The sequence below is a fragment of the Henckelia pumila genome, chromosome 4 (assembly GCF_033568475.1).
Source record: "Henckelia pumila isolate YLH828 chromosome 4, ASM3356847v2, whole genome shotgun sequence".
Taxonomy (NCBI): domain Eukaryota; kingdom Viridiplantae; phylum Streptophyta; class Magnoliopsida; order Lamiales; family Gesneriaceae; genus Henckelia; species Henckelia pumila.
This window is the reverse complement of record NC_133123.1, coordinates 18,919,469-18,930,864: the sequence shown is the minus strand read 5'-3', so window position 1 is coordinate 18,930,864 and position 11,396 is coordinate 18,919,469. Positions and strand designations below refer to the sequence as shown.

General features: G+C 33.0%; 1 protein-coding gene across 1 annotated transcript; it reads left to right on the top strand.

The window, feature by feature from the left end:
- The first annotated feature begins 3,538 nt into the window (after positions 1–3,538).
- Positions 3,539–10,814, top strand: LOC140860606 (uncharacterized). The gene is made up of 3 exons (XM_073263608.1): positions 3,539–3,607; positions 3,723–5,205; positions 10,669–10,814. Exons 1-3 carry the CDS (start codon positions 3,539–3,541, stop codon positions 10,812–10,814), a joined length of 1,698 nt encoding a protein of 565 aa, XP_073119709.1.
- Positions 10,815–11,396: the final 582 nt, after the last annotated feature.

Below are 11,396 nucleotides of genomic sequence, written 5' to 3'. Positions count from 1 at the left end.
TGGCCAAAAAGAGGCAGAGAGTGCACAAGATGAAGCTGGTCCATCTGGGACTAATGAAGATGATGAGGAAGCTGAAGATCAAGATGCTCAGGATGGCTTTGATAGTTATCAATTTTAGATTGATTAGTGTCACCCCCATTTTTTCTTTCTTCTCTCATCTTCGCTTTGTTTTTTATGATTAATATATCTATTTTTGTTTTGCTCTAGTTTTGTGCTTTAATTATTACATTATGCTCTAACTAGACCAACCCTTATGCCCCACTTATGATCTAATCCATGAATAATAGAATCCCTAAGTATCAATGTCCATGTTATCCATCGTGTTGCCAACACGAGGGGCAACACCTTCAGGGGGAGACTTACTAATTAAGGGGAATAAATGTTTTAAACTCAGGGGAGTTTATGTTTAAAATTGTTTGTGTTAGTTTTGTCCAAAAAGTCAAAAAAGGGAGATTGAAAAGAATTTTAATTCCTTAAAATATCTTACCTTTGGTTTGAATAGATTATGATAGATTTTGCCTTATAGACAATTAAAATATAGCGTAAATATTCTATGATTACGATATTGAATACGATATATATTTACCTTGATAAAATTATATCTTGATAGGGGATATAAGTAATTTATGTTTATAAAATATTGTCAAGATATGATTCGATATGCATGATAGAGTTTTATCTATACTTAACATTGTTTTCTTATTCATGTAGGACTCTATCTATGGAAATCCATCTATCCTTGGACTCAATACTATAAAGAGGATTTTTGCGCACAAAAAATTTAGAGCTTCAGATGTACGTTCATAGTGCATCCATTGAAGAATTATGTTCGAGAATTTGAAGGTTTTTGGAGCCAGTTTTTGTAGTCAATGTTACTAGTGTTCCCGTGTTACCGTTGGTGTTGAAGACATTGGAGACAACATTTAGTGCATAGTGTTGATCGAGTAGTTTATTGTGTCTTCGTGTTTAGGCTTACGGGAGTTGCATCTGATTTGTTTTATACTCAGATTATTTAGGATGCAAGTTTGATTTTTCAACTTGTTGAAAAATTTAGGATTTACTGCTTTTTATAAAATCACTAATATTAGTTAGTAAGATTGATATACGTTTTTCTAGTGATTATTTATCCATAATAAAATTAATTACTTGTGTTATTTATTCTTATTATTTATTTTTCGCTGCATGTTGTCTCTAGTGTTGTAACACTGAGGACAACACGAACTTAAAATTAACAAACCGTGTATACAACACAATATTTCACCCTAGAAATTTATTAGCAAACGCTTGCTAAAGCTCTAACGCCTCGTTTTAAAGCAAAGTTGTTGTTGCTAGATAGAACTCACTTCTCAATTAAGGTTATTGAGCAGAATTTTTCTGTTTATTTCGAAGTACCTTTGTCTTAATTAATCTTCACTTTAGGCTTCTTATTTTAGGTCTTATGCTATTGTTCTATGTTGTATTAAAACTTGTGAGCACGATGATGGTTGAATTAATGGCATGTGATCCAAATGCAGGCAGTGGAGCATCTGACAGAAGATAACTTGCATCGATTGAGAGATTTGTTTTATCATTTGGTGTAAGTCAATTCGTTACAAAGGGACCAAATACGTGTAAATATATATCCTAAAACGCATGTCTTGCTGTTAATTTTCAAGTTCATGTCTGTTGCAATTATGCAGTTCTCCGAAATTTGAGGATCTATGCTAAATTTTATATACTGCATGATGAACTGCTGGCTTCTGCAATCTCGAGGATGAGACCTGGTAATGAGATGAACTGCTGGTTTCTGCTCCTATGTAGGTGCTTAAATGGGTCGTGTATGTTGGGATAAATATTATTTGGTTTCTCATTGTGAATGTTTGGATATACTTGTGGATACACTTATGGTTTTGTAGATATACTTGTGGATATATTTTTGAGTTGTACTTGTGTATTTGTAAATGCGTACTTGTGGATTGATGAATTTACTCGTAGATATTCGTCATTTTTGGACGGATAATTTATGAATCTAATTAATGCATTTTAAGTTTTTAGATGTATATTTTGGAATTATTGTACTTAAATTGTTGTTTAATTTTTTTGAAATGAAAAATATGTTTTTGCTTCACTACTTTATTAAATTAGTGTGGTGGAAATCAACAAATTACTTCGTTAAATTAAAATTGTGTTGCAATAAAATATGGTTATTTACTTCAATTTTAAAACTAAATGATGAAGTAATAAAATAAAAAGTACTTCGTCACAATAAACAACATGTAAAGTTATAAAGACCATTTACTTTGGCAATCAATGTAAACTGTGAAGTTGTATATCATATGTTACTTCGGCACTTTATGAAATCAACGAAGTAAAAGGCTATATTTTGCTTCGACACCGGTCTAATTCCGAACCAGTTTTTTTCTCCTTGAACCGGGCCAAAGACTTCGCTATTTTTCTGAATATGACTTCGGTTATAATGCGAAGTAAAAAGGTAGCCTATTATTTCACGTGCATCAGCCATCCACTTCGATAAATAACTACCTATTACCAGGGGCGGCCCTTGCCCTGTGCAGGCAGGGCATGTGCCCAGGAGGTGGGGCCCCAAATATTTAAAAAAAATTATTATATATAGTTAAATTATAATTATTATACATAGGGCCCATGTAATTATTTTATATTATAAATAAAAATATAAATAAAGAAAATCAAATAAAAAACTGTGGTGGTGTGGGAAATCAATTGAAATTTCCAAACTAAAACACACACACACAAATCGCAATACACGCAATTATTATAGAAAAGAAGACACTTCTTCAAAACTCACGGAGAAAATCTTACGGAGAACTCACAGAGAAAATCGAAGGTATACTTACAAATTCACACGCACCCAGTGTATTTTCCTAAATAATTTGATTTGATTTGATGTTAGATATTAATATTTATTGTTAATTTTATGTAGGGTTTGAAAACTCGAGGATCGTAGGAGTTACAAATTCGAGGATTAGAGGTATGAATTTTGAAATTTTATTTTGAAAATTGGTGATTTTCTGTGTTTGAATTTGAACTTAAATTTGATTAGCTAAATTAACTGGTTATAAATTAAATTATCATCTGGATTATGAGTTTTGATAGTTCATTGTGATTTTTGTTGGATAGTTCATATTTATGAAATACGAAAGATAGTTTCATATAGCTCAATTAAGTTGTTGAATTTGTACTTAATGTATCAGCACTTGAAGAAATATGTTGCCTAGAAAATACCCCTCTGGAAGTGCCAAAAGGAAAAAAAAGGAAACGGAAAAGAAGATTACTCGATCAATGAAAGGTTCTATGGATAAGTTTGTTTTGAAAGAAACGAATGTAGTGCAAGAAATTTTGATTGACAATTTCAATGATCAAAACGCACAAAAAAATCAATCTGAAGAACAAACAGAAGATGGTTATGTTGCAAACACTACGAGTATTGATGAAGACAAAAGAAATAATGAGTAACGTGAAAAAAAAAAATCATTCTCTGAATATATTTGATCCAAGATTTTGGGATAGTCTTGATACAAAAATGAGGGATTTACTCGTTGAAAAAGCCCAATTAGAGAGGTTAATTTTGAGTACCCTCATGATGAACTTGGTAGACATTTTTTCTCGGAGTATTATAACAGGGTGCTCCAAACAAAACAAGTCATGAAAGAAAGTGGCTAGTTTATTCAAAGGAGTTAGATAAAGTATTTTGTTTCTGTTGTAAGATTTTCAAAACACTACAATCACGAAGTCAATTAGCAGAAGAGGAATCTAGAGACTGGAAACATCTAAGCGAGAAGCTTAGAGAACACGAAAAAAGTCGTGAACATCTTGCTAATTTGAGATCTATGGTGGAGTTACAAGTGAGATTGAGAAAAAATGAAACAATTGAAAAAGAGTTGCATGAGCAGATTAAAAATGAGACACAACGTTGGAGAGGTGTTTTGACCAGAATTATAGCAGTTGTAAAATGTTTGGCTAAAAATATTCTTTCCTTCCGTGGAAAGAATGAAAATTTGGAGGATAATTCAAAAGATAATTTCCTGGGCTTGATTGAGATGATTGGCGAGTTTGATCCTATAATGCAAGAACATCTTCGGCTCATTAAAGGAAAAGAAATTCATCATCATTACCTCAGTCATAAAATTCAAAATGAGTTGATAACAAATATGTCATTAAAGGTCAAAAATGTCATTGAAAAGATTAAGAAAGCAAAGTATTATTCAGTGATACTTGATTGTACTCCTGATGCAAGTCACAAAGAACAAATGACTTTAATATTACGGTGTGTTGATGTCTCACGTATTCTAGTAAAAATTGAGGAGTACTTTATAGAGTTTCTGAATGTTGAAAATACGAGTGGATTGAGCCTTTTCAATGAATTGTGTGCCGCATTGGACTCTCTTGGACTTGAAATTAATAATATTAGAGGACAAGGTTATGATAATTGCTCCAACATGAGAGGAAGACATCAGGGTGTTCAAAAAAGACTGCTTGATATAAATCCGAGAGCCTTTTATATGCCATGTGGTAGTCATTCTCTTAATTTGGTGATTTGTGATATGGCAAACTCTTGTGTTAAAGAAAAATCATTTTTTGGAGCATGTCAATGCATGTATACAGTGTTCTCAAATTCTACAAAATGTTGGAGTATTCTACTTGATTGTTTGGATAATTTGACGCTTAAGTCATTGTGCACCACGAGGTGGGAAAGTCATATCGAAAGCGTGAAGGCCATTATGTCGCAAGTTGGGAAAATCAGAGAAGCTTTACTTAAGGTTGCAGATTTAACTGATGATGCAAGATTGTCGAGAGATGCTAGATTGTTAGCAACACATGAACTTAGTAGCTTTGAATTTCTTTTAAGCTTGGTAATTTGGTATGATATTCTCTACAACATAAACTCGGTTAGTAAATCCTTACAATCTGAAACTATGCATATTGATGTTGCAGTTAAACAGTTGAAAGAGCTTGTTTCTTTTTTTGAGAATTACAGGGAAGTAGGATTTGCATCTGCCATAAATTCTGCTAAAGAAATTGCTTCCAATATAGGAGTTGATCTTGTATTTCCTGAGCGACGACAAACTTCTAGAAAGAGACAATTTGATGAGATTGCTAATACTGAAAGAGAACCACAAACAGCTGAAGAACGCTTTAGGACTTATTATTTTCTTGTTGTGGTAGATATTGCTCTTTTGGAGTTGAGGAGTAGTGTGGGGACCCGGGTTGCTAAACTCATCTTAGGGCAATAAACGATTAATAAACAATTAATCATAGCATAAAAACATATGCAAACCAAGAGCTAAACAAAAAAATTTTTTTTTTTATTTTTAAAATGAGCCCCTCGCTCGATCGGTAAAACTTGCCTGCATTTCTACCGATCGAGCGAGCACAGGTTACAACAACTTCTGTTGTCAAAAACTCCTGTCAAGCCTTGTAAAACCAAACCTATTTTTGCATACATGCTATAACAACAACTACAAGCTATCTTATAAACTGTTATAAACTTCTAAACATGATATACATCAACTAGCATGAATCAATAACACAATAACAAGACTTGCTGCTAAACCCGTGTCCTCACTTGCTAAGACTCTTCTTGCTGCTATCCAAGCCAACTCTAGCTTGTTCATGCCCCCAACCTGATGCAATGCACACATACAAACAAAGCAACAGCCGGATAGCTCTGGTGAGAATAAATCTCAGTATAAATAGCATGCATATATATCATTTAAACTTATAAACTAATTCACATCTGGAATTAACATATAATAACATAACATGCTAGCATTTATAAACGCATAATCTAAACCATAGAAGTCTCTAGGTTAATGCATAAATGCAATGCATGTGCCAAGGAATAGGCTAGCAAAGCTGATACCAATAAAGCTTGGTTCTTTGGGATCCCGAGGAATAAAATAGCTCTTAAACTACCGACACTCCCATTCGAGGCAGCATCAAGTATTTTACTCCTCTGACTTTGGTGCAACTATAGTGAGTCTTCTGGCTTTGAATATAAATCACAATCTGTGCCATGAGTCAAGCTGACTCTAGAAATAAATCTATATTCCATGCCACCCATTACAGCTCTCCAAACGTCATTTGCACTCTAGGCGATGGCTGCCCTCTGTGCTATTAAGGCTGGAGTTCAAGATGAATGCAACATAAGCTGTATGCATTAAAAGCTATAACACACCTTGAACACTTGCTCAAATAACCAACAAAACAAAACAAAGCAGCTAATCACATAAAGATAGCAACAAATCTGCAAGCATTTCATAAAACATGTTCAATACAGCAATTAATACAAATCAGCTTAAACAGGTAAACATTTACATAAATGTTCTGGAAAATTCAAGAAAATAGCTATCCTGAATAATCTATCCCATTTATGTAAACATAAACCATAACATATATAAAAATAGACAAGTATGTGATTTTAAGCAACTCGATAAGCAAAAACTATCTCGAGTTATTCTGCCCAACTTATAATGTCTATTCATACCTGCATTTCTGAATCAACTAGCTGACACTCTGTCCATTCTTTCTCAACAACAAGCTGTCAAAATCTGACATCAAATTCTGCTTATTTCAATCAGTGCTACTTGAAGGTATTCTTGATTCAACTTCAAACACTTCAAGTCATTTGAACTCGAACTCGTCGATTCAACTTCGATAAGCTTCAATTCCAATCTGAAATAATGTATAACATAGCTAAACATCAATTTCCAATCTGAATCGATGTTTCTTTAAAGCTGATACATTTCAAATCTGACTAATACAATCGAAATTCAAACCGACGTCGCAACTATTCGAGTTCGATAATTCTTTCGATTCAAATATCATTCTATCTTCATTCTAAACATAATCTTATAGTCCATTCATCTACAATTACTCTTGAAGATGAGCTCTAGACATTGATAATACATATCAATTCAAAATCTTAAACCGGCGGCGTAACGATACGATTTCAATTGTTCCAAAAGCTTAAACATCAATATTACAATCCTATAAACCAATAATCATCACCATTTCATTACATACTTCACGTACATAGCAGCTGATAATTTTCAGATTCTGAATAAGTCTTTCAAAAATCGGAAACATGTTCAAACGACGATCTTTTCTCGATCCGTCTTAGATATACTATCGTCGTATATGCTAGAACATGTTTATACAATCAAATCTTAATTCTACCAACAATATAAAATTCAAAAATGGTAGAACTTCATAAAACTTACGTCAAAACGTAGCACTCGGAGCTGTGATCGCAAATATATGCTTAATCGAAAATTCTACCGGGCGAATCAAAAGATATCGGAGTTGAAAGGTTGAAAATTGAACTTGGAACCCTTTTCCTCTTTCTCTCGGTCCCTTGGCTGAATGTTCTGATAGATTTTCTTCCCTTTACACGTTTTTACGGCCACTTGCATGATAATTGCATTTTGGTCCCTGTACTTTAGCCTAATTGCAATTCAGTCCCCGGACAAGCGATTTAATTCAATTTCAATCCTAAATAATTTAAGAATATTAGAATTCAAGTCTAAACTCTAAATATTCTCCAATTAAATATTCTTGGATTAAAATTAAATCATTTCGGACATTATCGCAATTTAGTCCCTGAATTGCTCAATATTTGCAAATTGACCCTTTCTCGGATTTTATCCTCAAACTTCATTCTTAATATTTCTCATCTTGGAATTCACATTTTAAATTCCATAAATATCAATTGCAAATATTTTTAATCTTTTAATTTAAGAATTCCGGATAATAAACTTCTTAAAATCCGAAAATCCTCAAATTAAATATTTCTGACCCGAAATTGCAATTCCACATTTCTTAAATTCTTCAAATAAATATTTTCTCATATCCGGAATTTAAATCTTAAATCCCATCATTAAGAACTTAATATTTACGGGCCTTACATTTCCTCCCCTCTAAGGAATGATTTCGTCCTCGAAATCGCATTCGATATTACTGCTAATTCTCATAAGCTGTGCAGCTGACTGAAGTAATACTAACTTCAATTCTCTGAGCTATCGATATCTAGTCTGATATCTTCTCTTCTATCATAGCTTAATCTTCTTTCTGATTGTTTTTACAATCATATCTATTCTCTTGCACTACAATCACCGAGTCAACTCAGATCTAAGTTGCTCTTTCTTGTGATCTAACTCTGCATCAATTACTTTGTCTTGCTTACACTCTTATTGACTTCTGTTGCATCTGAATTGAATACACATACATGTTCTAGCTAATATTCTTCAGCCAATGCATACGGATAACAATTCATCTATCTGATACTTCATGCTTGAGTATTAATCAATAAGCTAGATCAAATACTCATAGAAATCAATTCTGAAATCTCTTTATGAATCTACTGATGCTCGATAAACAATTTCTGAATTGATCATTCTGTTCAGGCTTCAAATCTCTATATCTGTTGCCCATTTTCTAGCTCTGTCTGTGCTGTTCTGTTCTTACTCTGTTCAAAACAATCTTTCCATTCTCTATCGTTTCTTGACCCATAGCTGGTCAAATAGCTGATAGTTCTGAAAGATCATTTCTATATAAAGACATTTCTGTGTTTCTGGTCAATCAATCATCAAAATACTGCCTTTATAGCTATTCATGAGCTCTTACAGGAATCATAGTAATTAAGTGGCAAATAATCAATCAATTAGTACCAAATCTAGTACTCTAGTTCTGAGCATATCCTCGAAAATCTGGATAATCACATCTGATAGTCCACTAATCAGAGGATGGTATACTGAAATCTCATACAACCAAACACTCAGAACCTCTGACAATCACTGCCACAATCTAGAAAACCAATCTAAAGTCTCTATCTGGACAATAGATTTCACGCATTCCTGTAATCTGATCATCTTGCTAAATGCATAACCATTATCTTTTATGGTTGTATCATATCTAATACACCATATTCTTGAATCTGTCGAAATCGAATACAATCTAAATTTGCACAATCATGACGATTCAAGTAGATTTGAACTAAAGTTGTTCGTAAAGTTGATCTTCTTTCAACTTTTATGTAACTAATCTGTTACATAAATCACTAGAGTTCTTCTTTTCTGCTTCTTTTACTGGAATTCTACTATTGGTAACGTCAATTTTGTCGTATCTGCTTTCATTTCTTTCACCAATACTTATTTCCAAGTAATACTACATGTAAATCATACATGTTTAGACAACTGAATGGATATTCATCTGTTGGCATATGCCTCTTTCAGAATCTGATATTCCATATCTAGAATATCTGGCATAATCCAACAATTAGTCAATGCAAAAATTCATCTGTTCTGCTCTGCTGTCTTATCTCTTATCTTAATCGTGCATTTTCAATCAATATTCTATTGATTGCTTTAAGATCAATGTTGTTTTTATCTTTCCAAACCAATCGAGTTTAGTTTGGATCGCAACAATTCTGATCTTTTAAATATTTGTCAAGCACAAACTTACAACAAATACAGATATGTACCCAATAATTCCAACAATTAGCTAAAATCCAAAAATCTTGCTGATATTCTAAATCATAATTTCTATCAGTTACGAGCCAAATACTTCAAAATACACTGAATAAATACATCAAATCATCAAAAATTCTCAAATCTCAGCGCAAAGAATCTTGCTCAAATCAAAATCATTCAAAATTACGTATTCTGAATGATAAAATCTGCTAAGTGACACCATATCACTTGCGGCAACAATCAAGAAGAATGAATCAAATCAGACTCTAGCAAAGAAAGAAGAGTCCATCAAACTCGATCGAGGTCGAATGCAAAAACCTCAGAATCGATAGCAAGAAATTCAAGAATCATGATTTCTATGATGTAATAGCTTCAGCAAAATTGAAGATATATCTCAACTGCAACTGATTTTTCTGATTCTCTAATGCTATGAGTTCATTTATTAATTCTGAGCTGACAATAGTCGAATATAATCTTTTCGACATAACTTATCGTCATAGAATCATTTCGGTACTACATAATTCTTTTCTACTCAATCTGCTAGCTGTTTCTGAAGTTCTTCAGATCAAGTAATGCTCTTCTATACAAGTTGTCATAATACTTTCGTACTAGACACCACTCTAAAAAGAATTGCATTCATGTCATAGAAAATTCAAAATAGGCTTGAACTATTTCTGTACATTCTAACCACTGACATAGCTGTCAATTCTAGGTTAATGCTGTACTAGTTCAGTATATCGACTAGACTTCTACTGACATTCTTCTACAGTCAACATGATCTAATCAGTACCGAAATAACAAAATCTTATGTCTATACATTTCTATTGCTTTACCATTGCACAAATTTCTAGCTTAATATCCCATATCTGATATCAGTACATTCAATCTTATTTCCTCAATTCTGTATTGCATCGTTTATAACTAATCTTGCACATGCATTCCATCTACTTAAAGACAAAATCTCAGCAAATACAATAAATAAAGGCTCATCAGATACAGATTATAGCATAACAAATCACTGATCTATGAATGTATGCTATATAATCAATATACAAGTGGTTAACTAGAATTAACTCACTTACCTGTAAGATTCTTATCTGATACAACTTGAGCCGCATTTTCTGTACTTGCTTATTGCCTAAGCAATTATCTATCATTCAAATGTTCTCTTGCTCTGTTTCAGCTAGGGGACTTATGCTTATAGTTATTCATTTGCTGACGTTGAGATGGAATCAATCTTTGCTGATGTTGCCACTATTTCTTGCTGTTCTTGCTGCATATCTATACTGTTATGGAATATCTGGTGATGATCATAATTATGAGGCGTGAATAAGAATTCAACTCTGCCTCATACTACCGGTTCATGATTTTTTTTTTTTCTGGCTTGACATCAACTTGTACTTCTATTCTGCAAAATCTACTGTTCTATCTTCTATAGCATATACAGAAATAAACAATTCTGTTTACTTATCTTCTAAACAATTTCAGTACTTTTTGCTGGCTTCACCAACTTCTAGCTAAGTCTTGGAGTTGATATAAAAGCAAGCTGATTCTATGTTCATCTGAATATGCTTCTCTTGAACAGCTGATCCCGCTCGTCAATTCAACCCCTTTCTAGACATAGCTTATGCTGTATCTTTCTGGTTGGTGATCAATAGCTTTGGAGTTGTTCAACTAACATACTCCTCAGTGTACTGAATTCAAATACTTACCTCAACACTGTTCTGTGCTATCTGCTATTCTGTTCTATCTGAGGTTCTTATGCTATCTGCACAACCTGTCTGATTTGATAACAGAAGCAATATATATAGCAAAGATTATAAAATACAATTGCAGTATACAATACATATAATATCATGCTTCTGACTAGAACACATACTTGCAAAGTATCATGCTTTTTCAAATAATACA

What these genes read in the sequence shown, in the direction of transcription:
- LOC140860606 (XM_073263608.1), top strand. Translation starts at nt 3,539, where the DNA reads ATGAGGGATTTACTCGTTGAAAAAGCCCAATTAGAGAGGTTAATTTTG. An exon ending in GTACCCTCATGATGAACTTG is followed by an intron (nt 3,608 to 3,722) that starts GTAGACATTTTT and finishes TTCTGTTGTAAG; the next exon opens with ATTTTCAAAACACTACAATC. An exon ending in TGCTCTTTTGGAGTTGAGGA is followed by an intron (nt 5,206 to 10,668) that starts GTAGTGTGGGGA and finishes GCTCTGTTTCAG; the next exon opens with CTAGGGGACTTATGCTTATA.